The sequence below is a fragment of the Globicephala melas genome, chromosome 1 (assembly GCF_963455315.2).
Source record: "Globicephala melas chromosome 1, mGloMel1.2, whole genome shotgun sequence".
Classification (NCBI taxonomy): domain Eukaryota; kingdom Metazoa; phylum Chordata; class Mammalia; order Artiodactyla; family Delphinidae; genus Globicephala; species Globicephala melas.
Genome location: NC_083314.1, coordinates 72,012,180 through 72,039,970, shown reverse-complemented (window position 1 = coordinate 72,039,970; position 27,791 = coordinate 72,012,180). Strand labels below are relative to the sequence as shown.

At 54.2% G+C, this 27,791-nt stretch overlaps 1 protein-coding gene and 1 non-coding gene across 6 annotated transcripts; one reads left to right on the top strand and one right to left on the bottom strand.

The window, feature by feature from the left end:
* Positions 1-27,791, top strand: VANGL2 (VANGL planar cell polarity protein 2). Of its 5 annotated transcripts, XM_060297534.1 has the most exons (9): positions 1-304; positions 5,196-5,308; positions 15,413-15,673; positions 15,814-15,934; positions 17,848-18,455; positions 19,244-19,380; positions 19,894-20,029; positions 23,138-23,369; positions 24,190-27,791. In XM_060297534.1, the coding sequence occupies exons 3-9, from the start codon at positions 15,603-15,605 to the stop codon at positions 24,448-24,450; spliced, it is 1,566 nt and encodes a 521-aa protein (XP_060153517.1). In that variant the 5' UTR covers positions 1-304; positions 5,196-5,308; positions 15,413-15,602; the 3' UTR covers positions 24,451-27,791. The 5 variants fall into 5 exon arrangements, with proteins under 5 accessions (XP_060153517.1, XP_030697873.1, XP_060153521.1 ...); XM_030842013.2 differs by lacking the exon at positions 5,196-5,308; XM_060297538.1 differs by lacking the exons at positions 1-304; positions 5,196-5,308 and adding an exon at positions 834-950.
* LOC115844849 (U6 spliceosomal RNA) lies at positions 4,105-4,213 on the bottom strand. Its single transcript, XR_004036238.2, has one exon. It is a non-coding gene; the product is annotated as a U6 spliceosomal RNA (small nuclear RNA).

Genomic DNA, 27,791 nt, shown 5'->3' with positions numbered 1-27,791 from the left:
CCTCCTCCGCCGGTTCCCGATCTGATTCCTGATCCCTGATTCCTTGATCCTTGGTCCCGCCATGGGAGCCTAAGCGCCCCGCATTCCCCCCGGCCCCCTGCCCCTGGGGCCCTGAGGGGGAAGAGACTGCGATCTGGGACGGAGAGGGGGCGACCAGACTCAGGAGCCCCCCTCTACACCCCCCCATCGTCCGCGCTGCCCGTCCGGGAGCGCGGAGTTCGTAGCGACCCGGAACGCTGCGGATACAAAGGCGCCGGACCGAGTGGGGCGCCGGCGGAGCCCACCCGGCAGTTCGCAGCGGCTGGTGAGTGCCGGGCCGAAGGGGCGCGGGCAAAGTTTGCAAAAAAAAAAAAAAAGGAAACAGAAAAGGGGACAGTCATGCAAGGGGCCAGGGGGTGCCCAGTCCCCCAGCGAGTGGGGTGGCGTATGGGGGAAGGGGGGCGCGGGGTAACCCCCTTCCGGTCCGTTCCCCCACTGCACAGCAGAGTGCCCCCCAACTTTGGGGAGAGGAAGGGGCGCGTGGGGAGGGGGCGGAGCCCGGGCCTGGAGAGCCGGGGACTTTCCTGGGCCCGGGGCCCGGCGCCCGGCGGGGGCCTTAATGTTACCGGGGGAGCCGGTTGAAGTCAAAGGCTGGGAGTGTGTGTTGGAGGTGGGGGGAGAGGCAGTGGAAGGATCGAAATCTGGAGGTGTTGGAAGGCGAGGGTGTTTAGGGGTGCATACACACCTCAGAAGTGTGGGGAGGGCCGGGGGCAGGTATGCACTGAGGGTGTGATGTGGAGTCTGGGGAGACCCGCCCGAGGAGAGTATAGGGGGTGTTCGTGCAGGTCGAGGATGGGGATGGAGGCCAGAGACCCGGGCACTGTGTTATCTATCGGGGCCCAGAGGACAGGCGCCGGCATCCCTGTCTCCACTCATATTTACCCATTTCAGGGGCTGTGGGCTCTGCATTGGTGAGTTTTAAAGGCTTAGTGGAGCATCAATGTGCATGATTCTTTGTTTTTGTGTGTGTGTGCACCTTGACGTGCTGCGTGTTCCTGCAGGTGGGTTTGGTGATGAAGGTGTTTTTCTGTGCCTGAGTGTGTGTGCACCCAGGGAGGAGACGACCATGTATCTGTGGTGTGTTTGGATATGTATTTATGGGTATACTGTGGGGAAGGGGTGTGTATCTATGTGTGTGAACTGGGTGGGGGTTTATGGGAAAGAGATAGACAGGTACTGAGGAAGATGGGTGTGGGGCAGAATGGGGCATACCTGGATAGGTGTGTGTGCATCTGTGTACTGGAAAGGGATGCGAATGAATGTGTTCTCTTGTGTGTAAAACCTGTGCTGATAGATAAGTACCAGCGTGTGCCTGCCACACCACACACAGGTGGTGTGTGTATTTCTGAGTGTGTATTGGGGGTACTGCCACTTGCCTCTGCAGGCAGATTTTCCTGGCAGAGAGCCCCAAAGGAGGGCTGCCTGGAGGATCCTGAGGCTTCTTGGATGGCCCTGCCCTGGTTTTGAGGGTAGTGCCTTAAGTATCTGAGACCTATGGGTGGGAGTGAGTGGGCCATTTTATGAGGTGCCTGTTTTGGACAAGGGTGTGTGTTGTGGGGAATAGGGAACAGGGGTTCAGGTTGTAGTCCTAGAGGAATCTGGGGGATTGGAGGAGTCAGGGAGAAGAAAAAGAGGGACATCCTCTTATTCCACCTTATAGATAGGGTTCTAGTGCTTGGAGAGGCTACATTCTTGGCTTCCCAGCCCAAGTTCAGGCCCCTCAGGCCACAGTTTTCTTGTAAAGCCATCTTGGAGTTTGCTGTTTCAGAGTCCACAAACTGCCCTGCCTCTAGGATCCTATAGTTCCCGAGGAGTCTGGGATTTTGGTATGGGATGGAGGCCGGAGGAAGGAGAGCCGGTGCGTAACATCTTGGGTTCCCTTCCCAAGGGAAGGGAAGGGGTTGAGAAGATAGCATGGGAGCTCTGGGGAGGGCAGTGGAGGGTGTTTCTTCAGGAGTGTCTGCAGGTGTGTCTGTGTGGTTTATCACACTTTCTTTTTGCTGGTGAGAAGCATGATTGGGATGGAGCTGTGGTCTGGGACCAGGTCTCAGGGTGAGGAATAGGGGCTGAGCTTGCCAGGAGGACAGTTGTCCCTGTGGTGGGGAAGGGGCAGGCACTCATCCAGGGCTGTACTCACCGTCATGATGGTGCGGTGGGAAGTGGATGTATCTGTCCCCAGAGAAGCAGCATCTACGTTCTCTGTCTCTTTCCCTCTCTCTCTCTCTTTCATTCTTTCTCTTTTGGGATGAAGAGAAGGGGCTGGCCATCTTTGGGATGCATGCCTTGTTTGCCCATCTCACTCTCAGTCATTTTCCTTTTGCTGCCAGAGATTAGATCGAGGCACCCAGTTTTAGGAGCTGAGGCTGTGAATGCACAGGCCCATTAGGGTCTCTGGGTAATTCCCTAATGGGAGTTCCTAATGGGCATGTGCAATTGGAATGTTCCCTCTTTAGCCCTCAGGGCTCCCCACCTTTCTTAAGCCCCCAGATGAAGAGCAGAAAATGTTGGGACTAGGGGTGGGGCAGAGAAGGAAAAGACTGGATTAAAAAAAATGCATGATTGCCCCAAACCTGACACCTATCTGATGGGTAAGGTTCCCAGGGCGAGTGAGGTTCTTGCATCTAGGATGGTGTGCTCTGGGGTACCTTCCAGGGTACCTTGTTTGCTCCTGGCCTCTCACTGCATGCATGATGTATTATACTGGTGTGTGTTGGGGGGCTCTTCCAAGGAGGAGAGGACTTGTGGTCAGACATTAGGAAAGGCCGCCTCTGAAAGTACTTCATACTGGAACTAGTGGCCGCGTTGCCCCCTCCTCCCCCATTGTCTTGCTTCTGCCCTCTCTCCCCCTAATTCTTCTGGGGCCGGCCTCTCTGGTGTGCCCCCTCTGCTTCTCTGCTCTTTCGAGATCTGAGGATGGGCCCCCTTCCCTGTCCCTAGAGCAGGACAGACTTTTATCTGCTTACTTGGTTTCCAAGAGGTCCTTTCAGTTAGAGGGGGATCAACTTGACTAACAGAAGCTTTGTGGGGAACAGTGAAGAGATCTGGGATGCCCATCATCCCCTGAGCTTGAGGGTCTTCAGTTTTCCTTGGTATTCCTCCCTGAGCAGCTCCCCACACTGTGAGGCCAAAGGGAAGCGTCCAGCAGAGTTGGCTGGAATTAGTGCTTAATAGTGTTGTGACATTGGGCAGGTTCTTAAAACCTATTCCTCAGCCTCTTAGATGTCTTAAGACACTATCCTCAAGACTGCCCTGGTGGTCCAGCAGTTAAGACTCTGTGCTCCTAGTGCAGGGGGCCCGGGTTCGATCCCTGGTCAGGGAGCTAGAACCCACATGCCACAACTAAAAGATCCTGCACGCCGCAACAAAGATCCCGCCTGCCGCAACTAAGACCTGGCGCAGCCAAATAAATAAATAAATATTTACCAAAAAAAAAAAAAAAAAAAGGCACTATCCTCTCTCCCCAGATTGGGCCTTCCTCCAGGAACCTCTAGTGGCCTCCTTCCCTGGGTTTTAGCCTGCTCTTAAATTATAGTTTGGCCATTTCCTAGTTCTGAGACCTCAGATAGAGTAGATAACTTTTGAAGCCTCACCTGTAAAATGGAGTTAATAATAGGCCCTACCTCTTAGGTTTATGAGCATTAAATGAAGTAATATATAGAGAGTACTTCACACGGTGCCTGGCACTTGGGAAGCCCTCAGTAAACGTTAGCTGGAATGGTTTGGGTTCTGACTGATGATTATTAAAGGAGTGAGTTGTGGGTTGGGGAGGAGAGCTAGGCCTTGGTTCTGCACTTCTTCTGGCAGACCATATTGGGCACTGCCTACTAGTTGCCAGGTGCTGTGTGGAGGCAACTAGGGATGGAGGGGTGAATAAGACTGGCTTTCATAGGGAAAATGTGCATAAACATGCCAATTCACTGTAACCCAGTGAGTAGTGTATGGAGGTGTGTTCAGGAGGCCACCAGAAGAGCAAGAGTGCTTGGTCCTGGCATGGGTGTCAGGGAGGGTTCCTGGAGGAGATGTGACCTTAGTTGGATTTTTTTTTTTTTGCGGTACGCGGGCCTCTCAAAAATGGAACACTTCACGAATTTGTGTGTCATCCTTGCACAGGGGCCATGCTAATCTTCTCTGTATCGTTCCAATTTTTTAGTATATGTGCTGCCGAAGCGAGCACAGTTGGATGTTTTTTAACTGAGATGAAATTCACATCACATAAAATTAGACATTTTAGGGACTTCCCTGGTGGTTCAGTGGTTAAGACTCTGCAAGGGGTGCAGGTTCGATCCCTGGTCGGGGAACTAAGATCCCACATGCCGCGTGGTATGGGGGAAAAAAAAAAAAAAGAGCCATTTTATTATTTATTTATTTATCTATTTGGCCACGCTGTGCGGCTTGTGGGATCTTAGTTCCCCGACTAGGGATCGAACCCGCACCCTCGGCAGTGAAAGTGCGGAATCCTAACCAGTGGACCGCCAGGGAATTCCCTAAAATTAGTCATTTTAAAGTGAACAGTGGCACTTTGTACACCCACAGTGTTGTGCAGCTACCACCTCTATCTAAAAACACTTTCATTGTCCCCAAAAGGAAACCTGTACCCACTAAGGATACAAGTTAATGTATCCTCCCCATTCCTTACCTCCCAGCCCCTGGCAACCACCAATCTGCATTCTGTCCCTATGGATTTACCTGTTCTAATGTTTTATATAAATGGAATTATACAATGTGTGACCTTTTGTCTTGCTTCCTTCACTTAACATAATTTTTTCAAGGTTCATACACGTTGTAGCATCACACCTCCACTCCTTTTCGTGGCTGAATCATATTCCACTGTGTGGACCAACCTTAGCTGGATTTAAAGGATGAGTTAGGCAGGCAGGGAGGGGCCTGGGGAGGGCGCTGCAGTTAGAGGCTGAGCATGAGCTAGAAGGAACCCGGGGTGCTGGTGAGCCACATGCTGCTGGTGTTATTGGATCTTGAAGTATTAACTGGGGTTTTGGCCTCAGTTTCCCTGCCTATAAAATGAAGTCCTTTGTGGTTGGCTGGGGATGGAGGCATTAGGGAGAGGAGAGGCTGGGATATTTTATTGCCTCTTCTCAGAGTCTGGGTCGCAGATGGGACTTTTTAAAACTTGCTCTTTCTTCCTCTTTCCTGGGCAGCTCCCTCCAGTATGCATCTGCCCTCATCCCTGTGGGTACCCGTCTTCCTGTTTTACTGGGCATTGACTTCCCCTCTCTCTGAATTGACCTGAAATTTCTCTCACGCTCTCCAGGTGGGTAACCCTGTTCATGGGGAGATTTTGGTAGCAGAGGTGAAGGAAAAGGCCTGGGAGTAAATCCTACTCACACTCGTTCCCCAGCAGCCTTCCCTGTTGTTGTTTTTTTTTTGCGGTACACGGGCCTCTCACTGCTGTGGCCTCTCCTGTTGCGGAGCACAGGCTCCGGTCGCGCAGGCCCAGTGGCCATGGCTCACCGGTCCAACCGCTCCGCGGCATGTGGGATCCTCCCGGACCGGGGCACGAACCCGCCTCCCCTGCATCGGCAGGCGGACTCTCAACCACTGCACCACCAGGGAAGCCCTTGGGCAACCTTCTGTCACCTCTTGTCTTGTGATGTGGAGAGAAATGAGGTGGGTCAGGAAGACTCTCTCCATCCCTTTCTCCACACTGCTTGGTTTAGAGTAGGAGGCAGAGGCCTTGTGTGGTGGCGCCCTTTGGAAATTAGGTGTTGCTGTGCTTGTCTGATGCCCCTGGCAAGGCTGGTAATTACAGACATGACAGCTGGGAACGGGTTTGGGAGAACCCAACAGCAGAGCTGAGGATTTCCTGGTAATCAGGGTGGGGCAGTGAGAGGGGAGAGTGGGAAGTTGGGGGCTGGAGTGGGGCGGCGGGAGGCTTGGGGCCCCCTTCTCCTGCCACTCCACACACAGCTGAGCTTAGCGCCTGCAGGAGAGAAGGAGGTGATTAGAGCCCAGGCCCTGCCTCACTGTAAATGTGGAAGGAGGGAGGGGAAGAGAGAGGCTGGAGGATCCAGGAGCCCCTGAGGAAAGAGGCAGAGAGTGTGATGAGGGGTTTTGGCTGCTCTCTCAGACCTGGGTGTGGTCTAAGTTAGAGAGGGACCGTCATTTGGGGGCTGGGGCCAGCACTGTAGCCAAAGTGTTGTTTCCATCTTATTCTGGGTGGGGTCTTACTTCTCACAATGAGGTTATGGGAACAGGGAGTGAAGGGGATTGGCTGTGCACCCTCTATAGTAGAAAGAGGTGGAAACTAACATTTTATTGAGCATCTGTTACATACTTGACTCCGTGATATTCTGTATACATTATTTCATTGAACGCTCGACCTTCTGAAGTTGGCACAATTATCCCCATTTTACAGATAAGAAAACTGAGGTTTAGAGAGGGCAAGCAACTCATCTAAGATTACATAGCTCCTCAGAGGCTATGCTAGGTCTATCTGATGTCGTTTCTCTTCCGTTTCCCAAAGTGCTCTTTCCACCTTTCCCTCCTCTCATTTCATTTAGTTCAGGTTTTGTTCATTATTGCCTTTCATCTCGAACTTGAATAATTCCCCTACCTCCTGAAAAGCAGACATGAGTCCAGATGTCAGCCTGAGGAGTAGAGAACTCTACCCTTGAGGGAGGGTGTCAGTCTGCTGGAGGAATGGGGTCTCCTAGGAGGAGCACCTTGTTGTCACAGCCTGGGGCAGGCCTGCCACCTGGGCAGAACATCCCCGGGGGGCTGGCCTGTTCCTGTCTGCTGGGTCACTTCACACGTGGGGGCTCCGGCCACCATAACCCATGGAGTCTTGTTTTGATTGGAAGGGCCTGGCCCTCGTTGTCTGTAGAGTTTTCCAGCAACGCCCTAACAATATCCCTCAGACCCCAGAGAGTTTCACCAGAGAGCTCGTGGCTCCCCCATTCTGGCTAGCAGAGAGAGTGTGTCTGTGTGTGAGGGTCTGGGGAGGGGGCTCTGGCTTTTTAGGGTGAGTGGAGGTACACAGGAACAGGTGCTGAGCCCGAGGTGTGAATGCAGTAACTTGGAAAGCAACCGAGTGTGAACAGAAACACTTATTTTTGTCCCCTGCTTTACTCCAAGATTGGGGTGGCAGATTTAAGGGGTGGGGGATGTTGAGGCTCCTCAGAAAGAGTGAAAACCTCAGGTGGTGGGTTTGTCAAGACAGTGGGGGTTGGTTGGTGCTTGGGCCTTTCAGCTGGCTCGGTTTTCCTAGATAAGAACCGGCTGATTTACCAGGTCAGAGGCCCTGGAGTGAAGCAGGAGGAGAAGGTTTTCAGAACGGGGAGACCCAGGGAGAGCCAGGCCTGCCACCCGCACCCCGAGTCACACGGCGTCTTGCACCCTTAGGCCCTCCCTACTGCTTTCCCCACACAAACCGACCTTTGTTGCCAGGGTCCGCACGTCACAGCTGTCCCGGTCCACGTGCAGACCTAAGGTCGGCTGACTCCTCATCCCGAGGGGCTGCTTTCTACTCGCCCCCCCTCCCCCCGAGGCGGGCGCTGGGTGAGCAGGCTTTGAAGGTCTCTTGGGGTCAGGGACAGGTGGGGCCCACCTAGGACAGTAGGCTAAGAAGAGGCGGAGGCATTTTTGTTTTCCGTGAGGGTGGGCATGTGGAGCGCACAGGAGTTGGCCTCTGGGTCAACGTGGCTTGCCCGCCTCCCGTTGTCCACCTTCTCCTGTCCCTGAGGACAACTCAAGGTGCCTATTTTCCTTCTTGGCTCTTCCGCAGCTTATGTGGTGGGCACGTAGGGGCCGGTCCTTTGCCCTAGCTGAGGGAGGAAGAAGCTCAGAGCCTGGCGGGTGGGAATTATGGGGCCTGCTCATTGGTGAAAATTTAACAGAGCATCCAGGCATCTAGAAGCCCCGGCTACCTTCTCCCCAGCTTAGCATCCTGTCTCCCCTCTGGCTTCCACCTGGGACAGATGCCAAAGGGATTACCGGCCCCTTCTACCGAGCACTCCTTCCTCCCGCCCAGTGTTCCTTTCCAGACCGACTGGGAATGGGTCTGGGGGAGGCAGGGAATGCAGCGCTATGGTGTGTGTGCAACATGCGTGTACTTGTGTGCAGTGCGTTGGGGGCAGGGACTTTCTGAGAGCCGGGGTGGGGGTGGGCGTGCTGGAGAGAAAGCAGAGCAGGTCTTTACAGAACCTGCCTGGCCAGGGTGGGTGGAGCTGGGCGGGGCAGGCAGGAGCCATTCCAGGTTTCAGAGGGGGAATACGAGGTGTACACGTGCCTGTGTCTGTGCTTAAGTGTGTCTGTGGATTTGGAGGGTCCTCGGTCTCCCCCTCTGCTTTAGATCGAGAGAAATTAAGGAAGTAGGTGGAGAAGGGTTTGGTTGTGGCTTCCCTAGCTCCTTTGCAGTTAGAATGCAAGCTCAGGTATCCTGGCCGGGAGCCCGATCCATGGGCCTTCCCCGGCTGTGCTCCTTGCACTGGGGTCTGGTGGTGAACAGCTGCTCTGGAAGCATAGACTGTCTGCATGACCCAAGCACGGCTCTGCCCCTGCTACTCAGCCCAGTGAGGAGAGGGATCCTGCCCCCTGCCCCAGGGCTCTAAGGAGGGTGAGCTCATGTCTGGGGCCGTCCTGGGAGAGTGCCCGTTAACAGGGCAGGGGCGGGGCTTTGTGCCAGCTTTTGGACATCTGCTTCCGGCTCTTTCCTAGCCCTCAGCCCACTGAGATCCAGCTGTTCTCTCTGGCCTCCTGGACAGCGCTGTCACTTAAGGACACAGGGGCCTTTTTCAGGGTACAGGAATGGGGGGGGCAAAATCCCATTTTTGGTCTAGGGCCTGGGGCTGGTCCTGGCCCACTTTGTGCCTTAGTTCTTTTCGTGGTAGGGAGAACCCAGCATGGGCCTCCTGGGATGCAGGACTCGTCCGTGGCGCAAGGCTGGATGGGAATGAGGAAGGAACACTGAGATCCTCAGTCAGGAGTGGTCGGTGGGTGGAGGCAGAAACCAGCCCTTACAGGGGAAGGGGCTCTTCAGTCTCAACTGTCTCAACAAGCTTAGGCCTGTCTAGTCTCTGTCCCTTTGTCACTGAGGAAGAGGGGGTAGGGCAGGAGCCAGTGAATTCTCTCCTGTCCTGGCCATCTTATAGTCTTGGGTATTCCAGGAACCAGGGTCCAGGAGGAGTGTCATGGAGGAACCTGGTCTCACTCCAAGAGGAGCATTCCTCAGAGTCACAGTGTTAGTGAGGTCTTTCTAACAGTGGAGGCCAGAAAGGGCTGCCTCGGATGTAGTACCATGAGCTAGCACCCTTCTTTCTTTGGGCCCTACCTTTTTATCTGTAAAACTTGGGGGTGCACCTGGAAGGCCTCTTCTAGCTTAGTGCTGGGACCTACCGAGAGTTGGGTGGGTCAATCCACTGTCTCCTCTTGTGGTGGTGGGGGGGCGTGGAGAACGATGTGGGCACAGTCAGAGGTTCTGGAACCTCCCTCTCCTCCCTGGGAGCTTGTTGGGTGCTGCATTTTCCTCCCACATCGGACACCTCCTGCCTCTACCAGTGTCTGACAGGGCGGCCTGGATTGAGCACATCCGTGAAACTCAGGGAGTGATGTGGCAAAGAGGAGAAACCAAGTGGGACAGTTAGTTGTGACTTGGAATCTGCTCTCCCTCACGCTAGCTGATGTCTTGGCAAGGTGCTTGGTCTCTCTGGGCAGACATCTAGCTCCTTGGATACTGGGCTGGGAGATGGGACTTCTGGTGCCCCTCAGGAGGGTGGGCATCCAGCACTTTGGGTGGAACTCACATTGATATCCTTGGACAGAGGCAGTGGTAGGTGAAGCTTAGGGAGCCATGGGGCTGGGGGCCCACATGTCCACACCTCCCATGATTTGTAGTGGGGAAGAGGGTGCAGGGCACATGCAGTAAGACTTAGGCTCTTGTGTAGGAATCAGGGACCTTTTCAAAAAAATTGAAGTATAGTTGACTTACACTGTTGTGTTAGTTTCAGATGTACAGCACAGTGTTTAAGTATTTTTGAAGATTATAGGAATCAGAGACCTTTAATGGGCAAGAGTCCACAGACTCCTCTGCAGGAAGGGTCTAAAGAGGTGATATGCCCATTTCCTTGCATCCAGGCAGGACCACCCTTCCCCATCCTGGCCTGAGGAGAGGAAGGCCATTTGTTTAAAAACTGGCCCTATCGGAGCACTGCTCCTGTAGGATGAAAACTTTTGGCTTCCTGTCCTCTTTCTTATCTTCTTCCCCGCTCCAGCTGGAAGTGCATTCTGAAATCCCACACAAGCGCCTTCCGCTGCGCCTCGGGTCTGGAACTCCCAGCCCTGTCCTCGGTAAGGACGAGGAACTGCAGGCACCCTTTCTGAGTGCATGTTTGTGTTCTGTCCCCTCCCCACCTTCTTCTCTACCTGGTTGCCCTGCTCCCACAGTTCCTTCCGCCAGCCCGATCTGGGTCCTGTCTCTGCCTCCTTTCCCCACCCCAGGCCTGAAAGGAGCTGGGACTGGGTGGTGGGATAGCCCCGGGCTAGAGCAGCAGGGGGAGGTGGTGACCACGCCGGCGGCCGTCTGGTCATTGGTCCTCAGCACGCGCCTCGCGTGGGGCTGCCTGCGTCTGTGTCCGAGGCCTTGTCTGCCTAGGCTGCTCCTCTGAGTGGGGCAGTGGGGAAGGGGCTAGTCTTGGTCTGACTTTTGGCCAACACAAACCCCTCCGATGCCTCCCACCCCACCCAGGGCCTTACTCCCTTTGCCTGTTGCCGGGTTTTGAGTGTATTTTTTCCAGAGGCCTCTGATTGTTTCCTGAAGAAACCCGATCCCAGAGCTCATACAAAAGCTGGGGCCGCCAGAGGAGAAACCCCATTCTCTCCCCCTCTGTCCCTACCCCCCCACCTCTATAACCTCTCTCGCTTGGGATGCTGGGTATGGGTTCCAGGACCTGGCTGCCATCACCTAGGCAACAGGGGGCTTTGGTTGCCATGGTGATCAATGTGGGAGAAGCTGGGCAGCCGGGACAAAAGCCCCCACATTTCCCCCCCCAGCCCTCCTCCCAGTCCTCTTGGGATGATACTGAGACACATTCCATTAATTTTATTTCTGAAAGGCCTTTGGAGGGGAGAAGGGTCTCCTTTTTGTGACGGCCGCTCTCTTCCCTCCCACTCTCCTCTCTGGCCAACCCCAGATAATCCATGGTTGGTTTGAGCAGGGGACCGGGTGAGTGTGTTTGTGTGTCTGGGGTGGGGTGGGGGCAAGGTGAAAAGCAATGGAACACATTCCCTTTTACAGCCTCCCACCCCCCAAACCAGGGCACTCCCTGCCCTGCAGCAAGTCTGGACTTCCCTCCCAGTCCTGTCATGCCTCCCACATTTCAACTTGTTGATCTCATCCAGCGATCCCCTCCCCCACTCTCTTCCCTGGGAACGCTGCCCACCCGGGAGACCCTCCAAACCCCTGATTCCTGAGACCGATTAAACAAGGGGAACTTCTGCCCTTCTCTTTGCTCACCTCCCATCCTTCCCCACAGCCTCTCCAGTGCTTGGATTAGTTCCCTGGGGTATTTGAGGGGACAGCAGGCAAGGGCCTCAGAAATTGGGTTCATTTTTGGCCCCTCTCTTTGGTAGGGGAGGAAGGAGCATGTTTTGGTGCTTTCTGGGCACCTTGAGTTGGGTTGGTAGGGGTGGGAGAAGCAGGCCAGGGGAGCTGGGTTTATGTTGGGTCTTTAATGAGTAGCTGGGAGGAAGGTAGGGAGCTTTAGGCCAGGGCAGCTTAGAACAAAGGGCTGGGAGGGGACTGGCACCCTTGTCTGGTTTGAAATTTATCTGTAGGGGAAGTACAATGGCATCAGCTTCCCTCCTGGGTGTGTTTGAAGTGGTGGTTCTGGTCTGGTGTGTGTGTGTGTGTGTGTGCGCGCGTGCGCGCGTGCGTGTGTGCGTGTGTGTGTGTGTGTGACTTTAGTTGTACAAGCAGCAGGATTTATTTATACCACCTCTTTCCCAGGTCTCAGAGGAAGCATCTGGGGATTAGAGTAGGAATGATCCTGAAGCCAGAGTGTATTAATTGCTTAACTTATTACTTGCTGAGCAGTTTATTAAAGTACTTCTTTTACCCCCAGGATACGTACAGCAACCGCACGAGGTGTGTATCATTTTCCCTATTTTACCAATGAGCCTACCAGGCTGCCAAGCACAGAGAAGTTAAGTAACTTGCACATGGTCACACAGCTCATCAGTGGGACAGTTAGGCTTGGAATTCAGACACTTGGCTGCAAACCCCAGGCTCTTTTTGCTGTTGGCTCAGGCAGACATGAGAATTCAGGCTGGGGAGATGGAGAGTCTGGGTTCTGGTGTCTCTGTCTGGACTGGAGTCCATGGCAGTCCTTTTCGTCTTTATTTCTCAACCTGTCTCACTCTGTAACCCAGCTCTCTTTGAACCTCCTGGTGAAATTCAATTTTTAGGAGGATGACTAGAAAGAATAAGCTGAACCACAGCAAGAGAGCTGCAGGTGATGTGTCTGGACTGTATCAGGGACTAGACCAGTAGAATGGGTTCTTGGGGGAGACAGGGTAGTGGAGCCCAACATGTAATTAACAGACAGGGAGATGAACAGGGCCTTGTTTGTAGCAAAGGTTTTTAGAAAGGTTTAGGGTGGGTTAAGGTCCTGTGTCTCTGTTTTCCTAAGTATGTTTCTGTCACACACTTGCCTTGACATGGGGCTACTGACAGACATCACTAGGCCGTGGAGTGCCTCCACGTAACTCTGTTAGGAGGATAAATGAATGGATTTAGCATTGATTTCACCTCCGTACAGTCGTTGCAGTTTCCCTGAGAGTCAGGTGGGTATTAGTTACTTGCTATCTGCCCATGGGAAGGCGGTAGATACAAATATGTATCAATCGTAGTTCTTATTCTCAAGTTACTGATGGTTCAGTTCAGCTGGAGAAAAGTTAACAACTACATAAAGCAAATGAACGTACCTGACCTCTGGCAGCACCCGGCTGATTTTATTCCTACCTTGAAACGCTCTAATTCTTGGCTGCATGACAGCCACTCTTCTGGCTTCCAGGCTCCTCTGGCCTTGCCTTCTCAGCCCCTTTGCCTGATCCCTTTCCTCGGACACGTTTACATATTGGAGTTCTCAGGGACCCCCTATTTAACCCTCTCCCTGGGTAATCTCATCCATTCCCTTAACCTTGCACGCCATCCATACCTCCAGCTCAGACTCTTTTCTGAGTCCACCTCCTCTGACACCAGCTGCCTGTTCCACAGCCTGTCTCACAGCCATGAACTCAGCACACTGGAAACTGAACTCACCAACTTCCTCCCCAGTCTTCCCACCTAATAATGGCACGACCACCTACTCTCTTGCTCAGGCCAGAGATCTTGACGTTCCCCTCCCCCTCACGCAGTCCAATTAAGTCCTGTTGGTCCTACCACCAACATATGTCGCAAAAGTGACTATTTCCCATCTCCTCTGCTGCTCTGCCCCATCCAAGCCTCACCACTGTAGTCGCTTTTTTGTTTTTCAATTTTAATTTTATTTATTTATTTTTGGCTGCGTTGGGTCTTCGTTGCTGCACGCGGGCTTTCTCTCGTTGCGGCGAGCGAGGGCCACTCCGCATCGCGGTGTGCAGGCTTCTCACTGCGGTGGCCTCTCTTGTTGTGGAGCGTGGGCTCCAGGCATGTGGGCCTCAGCAGTTGTGGCACACGGGCTCAGTAGCAGTGGCTTGCGGGCTCTAGAGCACAGGCTCGGTAGTTGTGGCTCGCGGGCTCTAGAGCGCAGGCTCAGGAGCTGTGGCGCACGGGCCTAGTTGCTCCGCGGCATGTGGGATCTTATCTGACCAGGGATCGAACCTGTGTCCCCTGCATTGGCAGGCAGACTCCTATCCACTGCGCCACGAGGTTAAGCCCAGTAGTTGCTTCTTTACTCATCTCCCTACTTCTGCTTTCTCCTCTCTCCAGTCCATACCTGCATAGCTAAAACCCTTTGCAGGCTTCCCATGAGCTCTTCCCCTGACCCATGGAGTTTGCAATAAGCCGGACCCCGGCCACCTCTTCAGCCTCACCTTCCACTGCCCTCTCCCTTCCGCAGCTCCGGCTCCACTGGTCCACCCAACTCTACTGCCTTTGGCCTTCCACGGGGGATTCTGAGCTCTGCAGGCTTTGCCCTCCGCTCTGCCTGCTTAACTCCTGTGCTCTTTCAGGCTTGGCTGTTGCTTTCTGGAACCACTCAGTTTAAACGAGCCCCACTCCCCAGACTTGCCTGTCATACTGTCCTCATTATTCTCCTTTCATCACTGATGTAGTTAGTCGTGTATACTCACCTGTTTACTTGTTTAGCGTGCACCTGCCCCGCTAGATTGTGAACTCAGGGTCTTTTCACCACTGTACCCAGGGCCTAGCAGGGTACATGGTTCCTAGAAGGAGCCTAAGCAAGAGCTGGTGACTCAGCGAGTGAAGGTAGGAAATGACTGCTCAGTGCGCGGGGACGATGATGGTGGGGTCGGGGTTGGAGGGGAAGATGTAACACTGGGTGCTGGGGGAGGGGGGGGCTTTGGTGAGGGGGTAGGGGCTGCGCTCTGAGGAATGAGCAGGATTTGGCTGAGCGTGAGAGAGGAGGCGAGAAGGAGAGGTCCTTCTCCCTGCAGAATTAGAAGGTGAAAGTATAGAAGAAAGATGCTGCCCCTCAGCTCACGACCTTGCCTAGTCCAGGATGTTAGGTTGTCAGAGAATGACTTCTACCCGGCTTTTCCTCCTGCCCCCCACCACGTGATCCATAGTTTCCATTCCTTACCCCCGCTTTGTGAGCACACACAAGCACACACACGCACACACACACAGCCTCAGGGGGAGCCGCCAACTTGACCTGGCAGTAACTGTGGGTGTGTTTGCCGTAGATGCTGGGGAGCGGATGCCAGGAGAAGCAGCCACAGGCAGTCCCCTGTGGGCACACTCAGAACTTATGAGCGGGAGGAGATGAGGGGAGAGAAGGAGAGGCTTGGGGCAGCCTCTGGGCAGAGCTAGCTGCCTCCTGCTATGGTCTCCACTGGGCCAACCAGTTGGCCTGGCCAGAACGTGCCTTCTCCAAGTCTTAGCTTTCCTGGCTGAGAATAGGAAACCATTGCCTGGTTCTCCCCGGCAGGGGGTCCAGTGTTGGGTCATTCTGGGTGGCCTTTGCTGGCCCTCTTCCCCCACCCCTGTGCCCTGGGCACAGTCTGGGGGTGCTCTTTCTAGGAGGCAGGGCAGGAGGAACTGGGCCCACTGGACAGAGCAGGAAGCTGGGTGCAATATTCTCAGGTAGTGGCAAGGCTGCCCTGAGCTTCCGGCAGCCGCCTCTTGGGGATGGCCTTCCTCTCCACTCTGACCCCACGGGAAGCTCCGGCTCCCCCCTAATCAGCTGCTTCCTCTCCTCAGGACGGCCGCTTGATTTTCTCTGAGACCAGCCCACCCGTCCAGCAAAATAGAGTCCCTCAGGGTGACGGTTGATTTTCTAAAGGTGCCCCTTGGCCTGAAGAAGTCGGTGCTAAAGGAGGTGGCAGTGGGGCCCCCCAAAAGGCCCCAGCCTGTGGCCCTGGAGCGCTACAAGGCGCGGCGTTCAGACGCCATGGACACCGAGTCCCAGTACTCAGGGTATTCCTACAAGTCGGGCCACTCCCGCAGCTCCCGCAAGCACAGGTGGGTGTGCGTGGGGCGTGACGCAGGTGGGGGGGGAGGGGTGGAAGCATGCACAGGGGTGGTGGACTGGGGGTGGCTGCGGAGAAACCCGGGTCCTCCCCTTGACCTCATGTGCCTGTTCCCCTGGCCTCCTGCTGCAGGGACCGTCGGGACCGACACCGCTCTAAGAGCCGAGACGGGAGCCGTGGGGACAAGTCGGTGACGATCCAGGCTCCAGGGGAGCCCCTGCTGGACAATGAGTCCACGAGAGGGGATGAGCGGGTGAGCGTCAGGGGGATGAGGTCTAGGCCAGGTGTTTTCCAGACTGATCCTTGGAGAAGTTAGAGGTCCATGAGAAAGGGGAAGGGCCTGGAAACCTGGTGTCTTCCGACAGAGACCAGATCAGGGAGGGCATCTTGTGTCATACTTCTGCCAAGTGTCCCAAGCCAGGACCTTGTTTCAGTAGAATGCAGTAGAATTTCAGTAGAATTCAGAGATCCCTTTGGAAGCAGCAGCCTCTTTCGTCTTTATGACCCATGTGACTTGGGCTGTGTAATGGGAATCGCCTGGCTCCTCTGGGCTCAGGCCCGCCAGTTAGGGGGTTGGGAATCTGGAGTGGGAGGGGCTGGGGTTGTGGCAGCCTTGAGTTCTCCTTGAGCCTAAAGGCATGGGCACTCCAGCGCTCTCTGGTGTCGGACTCTAGAATAGCACCTCTGGTCTTAGGGTAGGTGGGAGGAGTCGATGGAGAAAGGGAAGGGAGAAGAAGTGAGCCTGGAGAGACGGAGGAGGTTCTGCAAGAGAGTTCTCTGGGACAGGGCTGAGCAGGTTGCTCCTGGTCTAGCCTCTCTGGCCCACTGTGTGCACCTGGCAGGGAGGTCAGGGGGCAGAACCCAGTGCGGGCAGAAGGCAGAGGCAGGATTTGCGTTGACTGTGAGGTTGTCCACGTCTCATTCCTCCTTTTCTTTCTTCTTGGGAGCATCTTAGGGGGCTGGAGACTTCACAGGACATCTCTGTGACTGACACTGGGGATTCCTGGGTCTTGGGAGCAGATCACTACCTGAGGGAAATGTTCTTTCTCTCTCTTTCCCAATCCCATCTTCTCCCAGAGACCTGGCCTCCTGAATTCTTGAAATGACCCTGAGACCTGATCAGCTCCTGTTGTTGACGATTCCCCAGGCCCTTGATGCTTGGAGTGCCTAGGCAGTGTGACTGAGGGTCATATTAGGGTTCCCTGAGCTGAGAGCAGGCAGCGCCTCCACTTTTCATCTTCTGGTCAGACTCTTCTCCTTTCCTCGGGGAGGAGATTCTTCCACCCCCTAGTCGCTGACCCTGCCAGGCAGTCTCCTACACTCCCCGTTCTGTGTCTCTGTCCTGTAGCCTGAATCCCCTGGGTGTCAAAATGTGACTCCATATTCCCAGACTGTCCACGAGTTAAGGGTGTAGGCACGGATGACCACTGGTGGCCTTGGGGCTCCTCTGAGGGATGGCATCCAGCCCCTGCAGAGAAACAGCTTGAGTGGACCACGCTCAGAAGGGCACCAGGGGACCTCAGCCTGTCCACCCACTTGCCTCCGGGGACAGGCAGCCCCTGTGTGGTGGGCATTCAGACGGCCCAATAGAGCCAGCCAGGCGAACCAGAGACCCAGAGTGGCCCCGAGTCCGCACTGCGTCTCACATGCCCCTCATTAGTCACTCACCTTCCCCGACCCTTCCTCCCGGTGTCCTCTTCTCTTCACCACGCTGCCTTTGTCAGGTCACTCCCTTAACCAGAAACCTTGAGTGGCTCTCCGTACTTGGAGGATAGGTACCTGTTGCTTATCCTGGCCTTGCAGGTGGCCTGCTCGAGCCTGCCCGCTTTGCCTGGAGAGTCTGACCTCGGATCCCAGTCTCTGGCTGAGCGGCTCCCTGACATCTGTCTTGTACCCTCTGCTCTGAGGGTACATGGGTAGTTTTTTGCTGTCTGGCTGATGGCATGAAGCTCCCACAGGGCCCAGGTCTCAGATGCCCCATCTCTGCAGAGGCCAGGCTTGGGCATGTCATGGAGCTCAGTAAATACTTTGATGGCTGCATGTTTGTTGATTACCTTCTTTTCTCCTCTCCCTGCTTTGCTCTCTGTCTTCTCTCCGCTCACCTTTTCTCCTGTGTCCCTGCCTCCTCCTCCTCTCCCCACATTGCTGCGGCCTCTCCTGATGCAGGATGACAACTGGGGGGAGACGACCACAGTAGTAACGGGCACCTCGGAGCACAGCATCTCCCATGATGACCTCACGCGCATCGCCAAGGACATGGAGGACAGCGTCCCGCTGGACTGCTCCCGGCACCTGGGCGTGGCGGCGGGGGCCACGCTGGCCCTGCTGTCTTTCCTCACGCCGCTGGCTTTCCTGCTGCTGCCCCCACTGCTGTGGCGGGAGGAGCTGGAGCCGTGCGGGACGGCCTGCGAGGGCCTCTTCATCTCCGTGGCCTTCAAGCTGCTCATCCTGCTGTTGGGCAGCTGGGCCCTGTTCTTCCGCCGGCCCAAGGCCTCTCTGCCCCGTGTCTTCGTGCTGCGTGCCCTGCTCATGGTACTCGTCTTCCTGCTTGTCGTCTCCTACTGGCTCTTCTACGGCGTGCGCATCCTGGACGCCCGCGAGCGCAGCTACCAGGGCGTGGTGCAGTTTGCCGTGTCGCTGGTAGATGCCCTGCTCTTCGTGCACTACCTGGCCGTGGTCCTCCTGGAGCTGCGCCAGCTCCAGCCTCAGTTCACGCTCAAGGTCGTGCGCTCCACCGACGGGGCCAGCCGCTTCTACAACGTGGGCCATCTCAGGTATGGGCGCGTCGGGGCAGGCAGACGGGCCTGGGGAGGAGGCTGAGAGGACCGTAGGGTAGGAGGTGTGATGGTGGGGCTGGAAGGGACGGGTTAGGAGGGCTGTGTGGGACAGAGTTGCGTACTCTGCACATCCTAGGTTTTCAACAGCGTTTGTCAGGCTAAGGGTCCTGGAGCAGGTAAGGCGGGAGTCAGGAGTTGGGAGTGAATAGATAACAGACAGTTAGAGATCGGGGATCTTAGAGAGGGATGGACCAAAGAGGATAAAGGTTTGGGGCATGAACAGGGGCTTTTTGGAATCATGTTTCTAGCTCTTTCTCGGAGGCACAGCCTCTTGAGGGCGCTCAGTCAGTGGTCACAGAGATGAGCTGGCCAGAGGAGGGACTCCCCCCCAGAGGAAAAGATAATGAGGAGAGTTCTTCAGCCCCCCTAAACTTGTGGGCAGGATGCCTGCCCTGGCCATCCAGAGCATCAATAGCACCTCCTGGTCCTGCAGGGAATCTTGAGGGGAGAATGATGAGGGGAGGAAGTGATCCTTGGCTGGGGACCCTGGCCCAATGCCCTTTCTCCCCTGGGCTTCAGCACGGCAGGGAAGGACTGGCAGGCCCAGCCCTGGGGAAGGCTTGGGAGCCTGGTAAGTAGACCTCAGGCCCTGAGCCAGGCTCCTTGGAAGCAGCTTGTCCCTGCCCTCTGTCCTCTCCTGCCCTGCCAACCTGCCCTGATGTGTCCCTCCCCCTGCGCCCCTTGTCTGTCCGTTCTCCCTCCCCCTCCTGCCGTGTCCCCCACAGCATCCAGCGCGTGGCAGTGTGGATCCTGGAGAAGTATTACCATGACTTCCCTGTCTACAACCCTGCCCTCCTCAACCTGCCCAAGTCCGTCCTGGCCAAGAAAGTGTCTGGCTTCAAGGTGTATTCCCTCGGAGAGGGTGAGCGGCCCTGCTCCTCGGCCTCCTGGTCTCCTCCCAAGCAGGATTCCCAAGTTCCTGCCTCCTGTTTCTCTTTCCCCCTTCTTCCCTTGCTTTCTCCTTTCCCCAGCCCGTGTCCCAGCCCCTTCTGTTCTGTCATTTCCCTTAACTCCAGGTGGCTGGTCTTAGCTGCTGACTCTACTTGCTGTCCCTTTATGCTACGGTGCGTCCCCTTAATCTGGCTCCTCTGCGTCTGCTCATCAGCCCTGGTCCTAAGCCCTCGCTCTCTGAGCCCCAGAACCTCCTGCACTGGGGCGGAACATGTGCGGGACTCCTGCCCTCTGGTGCCTTCCTTGTTGCTTTCCTGTGGGCCTCTCCCAGACGCGGCCAGGAGGGTTGGGAACGGGAGGTGTTGCTGGGGGGTGGACACAGCTTCCTCTGGATGCGTCAGGTTGCTGGCTCCAGACTTCCTGGAGCGAGAAAGGAGGCCACGCTCTGAAGTGGCCATTCCCTCTCTCTCCTGCTCCTGTGCAGAAAACAGCACCAACAACTCCACGGGCCAGTCCCGGGCTGTGATTGCAGCAGCGGCCCGGAGGCGGGACAACAGCCACAACGAGTACTACTACGAGGAGGCCGAGCATGAGCGGAGGGTGCGCAAGAGGAGGGCCAGGTGGGTCCCTGGGGGAGGAGGGGTTGCTGGGGGCTCTTGGGTGTGGATAGGCTGGGGAGAGGAAGACCATCGGCTTCTGTAACTGCTGATGATATGGGTGGGGTGTGTGCATTCGCTTTCTGTTGCTGCCTTAATAAATCACCATGAACCCGGTACTGCAAACACCCCACACTGATTGTCTCACAGTCCCATGGGTCAGGCACGGGTGAGCTGCTCATGGGCTGAAATCAAGATGACTCTCATTTGAGCCTGAGTCCCCTTCCAAGCTCACTGGTTGTTGGCAGAGTCAGTTCCTTGTCACCTGGACCCATAGGCAGTTCACCTTTTCCTCCGGGCCAGCAAGACCAGGTCTGTCTCTGACTTCTGCCACCAGCCAGAGAAAACCCTGCTCTTAAAGGGCTCATGTGATGAGACCAGACCTGTCAGGATAATCTCCTTATTTTAAAGTCAGCTGACTCAGCACTTTCATTGCATCTGCAAAACGTACCAAGATTATTGGTTTTTTCTTTCTTTTTTTTTTTTTTGCGGTACGCGGGCCTCTCACTGCTGTGGCCTCTCCCGTTGCGGAGCACAGGCTCCGGACGCGCAGCCCCAGCGGCCATGGTTCACGGGCCCAGCCTCTCCGCGGCATGAGGGATCTTCCCGGACCGGGGCACAAACCCGTGTCCCCTGCATCGGCAGGTGGACTCTCAACCACTGCGCCACCAGGGAAGCCCAGTACCGAGATTATCGGATAACCAGGGGATGGGCATCTGATGGAAGTGGACGGGGCATTTGAATTCTGCCTACACAGTGGAGCAGGGACTGTTAAAGGATGTGAGCCTCCCTGGCGATGGCAGAGATTGAGGCTAGACTAGCCCTCCTTCCAGTAGATCTTGTAGGCTTGCTCAGCAGATGGTACATTTTTACCTGCAAAAAAATACCATATGCTAACACATATATATGGAAACCAAAAAAAAAAAAAAAAAAAAAAGGTCATGAAGAACCTAGGGGCAGGACGGGAATAAAGACGCAGACCTACTAGGGAATGGACTTGAGGACACGGGGAGGGGGAAGGGTAAGCTGGGACAAAGTGAGAGAGTGGCACGGACATATATACACTACCAAATGTAAAACCGATAGCTAGTGGGAAGCAGCCGAATAGCACAGGGAGATCAGCTCGGTGCTTTGTGACCGCCTGGAGGGGTGGGATAGGGAGGGTGGGAGGGAGGGAGACACAAGAGGGAAGAGATATGGGAGCATATGTATATGTATAACTGATTCACTTTGTTATAAAGCAGAAACTAACACACCCTTGTAAAACAATTTTACTCCAATAAAGACGTTAAAAATTAAATAAATAAAATAAAATAATATCCATTTATTTCCCGGGGGAAAAAAAAATGAGGTTCTAGTGCCCATATCTTGGTAAATTCTTAAACGCTGTCCTCACTTCTCCTTTTTTCCTGTTCACATTGTTATGTGAATGCTAGTTGTGCCTGAAGATTCTTTCTTGGTGCTTACTGTTTGCCAGGGCCCACCTTGGTCTGTTGGGATTTCCACGGAGGAGGAGCAGAGGGTCATGGAACTCTGCCCTTCCTCCCACATGATCTCCAGACTTCCAGGGAGAAAGGTAGCCCTGACCCTGTTCTTACACGAGGCTGTAGTGGACTGAAGGTCAGCAGCTCCATTTCTGTGACATTCCAGCAAGTCTCCAGTTGTCTCAGAAAAGGCCCTCGTGGGAAGGAAACCGGAGATGTTCCCTTCCTCCTCTACCTTTGCCCTGACTAGGGTCTTTGGATCTCCTGTGCTGCCACCACCATAGGGGACGCTTGCCTTCCCCATTACCTTGGTCGTAACTAGGAGAAAACTGTTTCCCTTGGTTCAGATCCTGAGTCAAAAGGATCTTTTCAAAAGAAACTTTACTGAGACACTTGGGGGAAGCAAAAGAATAAACAGAGACATGGTAGACTTACACAGATCCACACGTTTACTTAGCCCAGAATCCCATCCTAAGCTGCTTGAAGTCCCCAGGTTCCTGGGTTTCCGGATACTGGTATTGTTTTGTATGTCTGGTATACTGGTATTGTTTTGTATGTCTCTATGCTTTTAATGTAAATTGGCTTCTTTTCCCTGCTTCCCCCTTAACAGTATATTTTTGAGATTCACCCTTGTGTGTATATCTGGTTTGTTGCATCTCATCACCGCAGAGTACTCAGAGAAATCTTCCACCATCCTGACCAATATTTGGATGACGGTCATCTTCTTAATTTTTTCCATTTTGATGAATAAGTAGTATCTTATTAACATTTTAAGTCTCTGATTACTATCCAGTGACTACTTCATCTCTTTTTCAGTCTTTCAGGTCTCTTACGAATTATTTGTTCACTCCTTTGCCCATTTTCTATGCTGTTCTTACCTCTTCCTTCTTGATTTGCAGCATATATTTTGCATTACCTCTGCCCACCCCAGGTGTTAGTTAATGTTGCCCATGCTGTCCTGGTTGAATAGACATCTGTCATTTTGATGTAGTTATAGCTATTAATTTTTCACCCACTGAAGTGTGATTTGGCGGGTCTTAAGAAGGCTTTTTCTAGGGTTTGATCCATAGTTGTCTCTCTGGGTTTGACACTAGATTGTCCTCCTTGGGTCCCTGGGCTGAGCTCATTGAGCACTACAGCAGTTTCCTATCCCTAGAGGGGGAAAGACCCTCCCCATCTACCCAGCTGCACACATGCATGTTCACATGCGCACACACAGCCCCCAAAGCCTGGTTCTTTTTTTTTTTTTTTTTGCGGTACACGGGCCTCTCACTGCTGTGGCCTCTCCCGTTGCGGAGCACAGGCTCCGGACACGCAGGCTCAGCGGCCATGACTCACGGGCCCAGCCGCTCCGCGGCATGTGGGACCTTCCCAGACCGGGGCACGAACCCGCGTCCCCTGCATCGGCAGGCGGACTCTCAACCACTGCGCCACCAGGGAAGCCCCAAAGCCTGGTTCTTGACTCCAGTTGGGTGCGTATTGCTTCAGGGAGAGCACAAAAGCCTGACCTCGCTCAGGCTGCTGGAGGGCTGAAGCTGGGGGGAAGATGAGAGGTTGGCGTCTGGTCCATACTCCTCATGTCCCCCAGGCTTGTGGTGGCCGTGGAGGAGGCCTTCACTCACATTAAGCGGCTGCAGGAAGAGGAGCAGAAGAACCCCAGGGAGGTGATGGACCCACGGGAGGCAGCCCAGGCCATCTTCGCATCCATGGCCCGTGCCATGCAGAAGTACCTTCGCACCACCAAGCAGCAGCCTTACCACACCATGGAGAGCATCCTGCAGCACCTTGAGTTCTGCATCACTCACGACATGACACCCAAGGTAGGCCCATTCTGCCCCCGGCATCCTTCCTCTTTCCCCAGTTCTGGCCCCTTCCTTTCCACTTCCTTCTCCCTTATTCTCTCACCTCCTTCCGTACCCTCCATCCCTCTCTCTCTCATCTCTACCTCTGTATAGTCTCTTCTGTCATCCGTACTCCATCCACTCCATCTCTGCATGGGGTAAAGTTCTTAGGTGGTGAGGAGAACAGGGAGTTTCAGGACCATTTTGGGAATGGTTGAGACCTATTTCTCATCTCTGTAGGGGTTCCGGAATTTTCAGATCCAAACTCCCACCTTTACCTCCCTCACCTCCAGAAGATGTTCTTTGCACTGTGCTCTTTTTGAGCCATTCCCACCCTTCAGCTCTACGGCCAGCTTCCTAGACTTGCATCCCCTGAGCCATCTTTGGGGAACAGGTGATTAAACATGTTGCACTTTAACTGTGACACCTCTAGTTTTCTGCTGGTGCAGCCCTGCTGGACGTTACCCATACGAGCAGAAGGGAGAAGAAGGAAGGACGAGGGAGGGCTTGCCCAGGTCATAGCAGGTGCCAGGGATGAGGGGTCAGGAGAGCTGAGTCCCAGCCCTGACCCTACTGAGCCGTATCACCTCCGTGTGCTCCCGATCCCTCATTGATAAACTAGGGTCTGAGGCAGATGATCTCAGGCCCTTTCCTGCTCTGACATTCTGAGATCGTTTGCAGAGAGTGAGCCTGGGGACATCTTGGTGGTCTTTGGAAGCTGTACCCCCGAGGGGTAAAGGAGGGTGGGTGGGTGGGTGGGAGGGAGAACTTCCTGTGAAGTCCCTTCTCCCTTCCTCAGGCCTTCCTGGAGCGGTACCTGGCGGCTGGACCCACCATCCAGTACCACAAGGAACGCTGGCTGGCCAAACAGTGGACACTGGTGAGCGAGGAGCCGGTGACCAACGGGCTCAAGGATGGCATCGTTTTCCTCTTGAAACGCCAGGACTTCAGCCTGGTGGTCAGCACCAAGAAGGTCCCATTCTTCAAACTCTCCGAGGAATTTGTGGACCCCAAGTCGCACAAGTTTGTCATGAGGCTGCAGTCTGAGACCTCGGTGTGACTGCAACAGCAGGGGGAGTGGGAGACGCGGGGGGCTCCTGAGGGTGGTGGGGGCGTGGCCCTCAGGCCCTGCCATGTTCCTGCCACCTTCGTCCTCTTGCTCTAGTTTTTTTTTTCTACTTGAATTAACCACCCCCCCACCTGTCTCCTCCCCTCTTCCTTATTTACCCTATGTGAACCTGGAGAGACCATCCTTCTGTCAACAGTACCTGGGAAATTCCCTCTCCTTCTCCCACCCCCCTCACTTTTGTATCACTCCCGGCCCTGCAGGAACCAGTGCCTCTCTCCCTCTCCTTTCTCCGGGTGACAGTCTCTTCTGAAAGGGCACAGGGCCCACCTGAGCCCCACTCTCGAACCCAGGTTCTTATAAGCAGTTCTATCCAGCGGCCCCCAAAAGGGTTTCTCTGGGGGGCTCCGATCTGACTCCAGAGAGCCACGGTGCCAAACTCCTGAGCAGCACTACCTGCGGCCTCCTGGCGGCAGGTGGATCTGCTCCCCCTGCCCGCTCACCCCAAGCCGGAGTTCTTGGGCAAGGATCCTCCTGCATCCTCCTACACAGCCCCAGAGTCCGGGGCCTCCCTGCCAGGGTTATTTGCTTCCAGCTGTTTGAGCCTCTCTCCCCCATCCACACATACTCAGAGCAAGGGAAGATCCCATCCTTTACCCTGACATGTCTACCTTCCATTTCTGATTTGTGTGGTCACGTGTGACCACAGGCAAACTGAGATGGAAACCCTCTGTGACCACTTTTCCTGGGCCCTGGGGGACAGACAGTACCTTTCTTCCAAGGGGTCTTTCCTGCGCAGCCCCTGGGGGAAGGTTGGGAGAGAGCCCCATGAACATCGCTGACCCCTACCCTCTGAAGTTCCTTCACCTGTGTTCCCACCGTGGTGGGATGGGTCTCCCCCTTCCCAGTGAAGGATGCCACGTAGACTCCTATACAGAATTAGTGGCTTGCAGACCCTGACCCACCCTGGGGATCTCAGCCAAATGTTTTTCTTTCCTTCACCAGCCATCCCCAATCTTGCTGTCTCTTCTCTCAGCTCCAGAGACCTGTTGCCTCATCTCTTTTTTGGGGGGAGCCAGCAGCCCCTCCTTATCCCCTGCCTTAAGTCCACTTCTTTGCCTCAGGGGTCTCTTTTCCTTGGCCGGCCAGGGTCCCCCCCTGTTCCCTCACTGCCTGGTTTTCTGGGCTCTGGTCTCCTCTGTATTGGGGTGAGGGACCAAGATTGCTGCCCTTGATGGGTACTTAGCCCCTCACCCCATTTAGCTTCCGTAGTCTTTGCACCCAATCTGAATTCTTGAGCAAAATTTGCTGGCCTTCTAATACTTTCACTGTAAATCTGAGCCTTTAGATCAGACACCCTTAAATTATGTAGTTTTAGCCAAGGGGGATAGAACTAAGAAGTACTCACATACCTCCAGCCAGCACCCATGTTGGGGAGCATTCTGGTGGCTGGGCTGGAGCAGTCCCCTGGGCCAGTCCTCAGAATAACTCACAATGCCCCCTTAGAAGCCCGTCTTTCCCCTGGAAAACCCATTGGTTCTTGCCTTGCAGAGTGCACCCTGGGATAAGATCCCAGTTGATCTCTTACCAGGGAGTCTTCTTCTCTGTGTCGTGGCAGCCCCGGGCATGATGGAGCCTGGGGATCGTTTCTCCTGCTGTCCTTTCTGAAAAAGCACATCTTTCCACACACCACTTACTAGAGAAGGGTTCTTCGGCCAGTGCTTACCTTGTCTGCACTTGGGTGGATTATGGGGCTGACCTAGGCAGCGCCTGGAGGTCAGCCTTGGGCTGGGGCTGTGGGTTTGGGGATAAGCCTGAGTGAGATACATCCTGTCCTGGGGGTCCTGGGAAGGTATTTTTTCCTTCTCTTCAAAGACCTGGTTTCAGAGGAGTCCCTTCTCGCTCACATTTCTAAATACCTCACTATCCTGGAAAATGGGGCCTGGATGGTGGTTGGGGTCACTGCCTTTGTGGGCAGGAGTGGGATGTGGTGTGGTTTGAGGAGGAGTTGGGGTGGGGAGAGGGCAAGTATTTGGGATCAGAGTCACTGCCCTAGGTTAGGGGCGGGGGAATGTTTATTTTAAGAACCTGCCATGTTTTTAATCACTGTGATTTTTTTCATTCCCTTTTCCTAAAACAAAAAGACATTTTTTTCCCCCGACTCTCTCTCTAAGCACTAAGGGCTGTGACTGAGAATGGTAGTGTTTTGGTCCTTTGCGTCAGAACTGTGGTATCTTTGTGTTCTTTGATTATTGTTATTATTATTTTTTGAAATGTCAGGATGAATTGTCAAGTGTATGGCTGTGTTTGTCTTTTGCTTCTCCTATATGGGAAGTTGTCTTCATGCTGTGAACTGCTGTGGGGTGTGCAGCTGACTCAGTCCCTCTGAGCAGTGTCCCCCACTTTGCCTGTCCCAACACATGCTGGATTTGCTCTTTCTTCCCCCGTGGGGGTGTTGCCCACCCATTACCACCCGTGCCCCATATGCCACCATCAGGGATGCTGTGGCTGGGTCTCTCCAGTGCTCTTTTCTATGACTACATGGCATCCTAGCTCATCCCCACCACACCTCCCAGACCTTCCTTTTCACCACCTTGGAAGGCTGGTCCTCCTTCCCTCCACACCAGGATGCTGTGCCTCAGTCCTTCACCTACCTCGCCACTCTGCCGCCGTCCCCATTTGTCCCTTTCTCTTAAACTACTCTTCATGCTCTCTCTATTCTTGTTTATTTCCCGTTAGCTTCTCCTTTTGTCTTCCCACCCCCCTCCATGTCAGCCCTTACCTTTTCACTTCCCCATTCCCACCTCAGTCCTGTTGCAAACCCTGACACAATAACTGTCACGAGACATTGGGATCCTTTCTCATCTGAAACGTTTGTTTCCCAGAGTTTGTGCTTCTCTTCTCTGTTGGGCCCGGATGAGCTCCCTTGCCCCTCTGTGGTGCCTGTCAGTCTGTCTTCTTTTTCCTCTGCCCTCCCCATGGGGCAGCATCTGCTGATGGATTCGGTCCTGGTGTGTGATTGTTGTGATTTGTTCTTCTGTGTGTGAAAGGAAGAGGAATTTTTGAGTTCCTTCCAAGTGAGATTGTATATGTAGAATTTTCCACTGTTGGATCTAGATTTTTTTTTTCCTTTTTTTTGGGTTACAGAGCTGAGACCTTGTGCATGCATGTAGAAAATTGTAAAATGTAAATTCTTTTTTTTAATATATAAAAAGCTGTTTTTACAGTTTGCAGTGGATCTAAACATTATGACAATTTTAGGGATTTTTTTTCTTAAACATAGGAACTAAAACTGTACAAATTTTTTAATATAAAATAAAGACATTTGACTTTTG

Coding starts and splice junctions, on each gene's coding strand:
- VANGL2 (XM_030842013.2), top strand. CDS start 15,603: ATGGACACCGAGTCCCAGTACTCAGGGTATTCCTACAAGTCGGGCCAC. Junction 18,456..19,243: donor TACAACGTGGGCCATCTCAG/GTATGGGCGCGT, acceptor TGTCCCCCACAG/CATCCAGCGCGTGGCAGTGT. Junction 20,030..23,137: donor GTGCGCAAGAGGAGGGCCAG/GTGGGTCCCTGG, acceptor CATGTCCCCCAG/GCTTGTGGTGGCCGTGGAGG.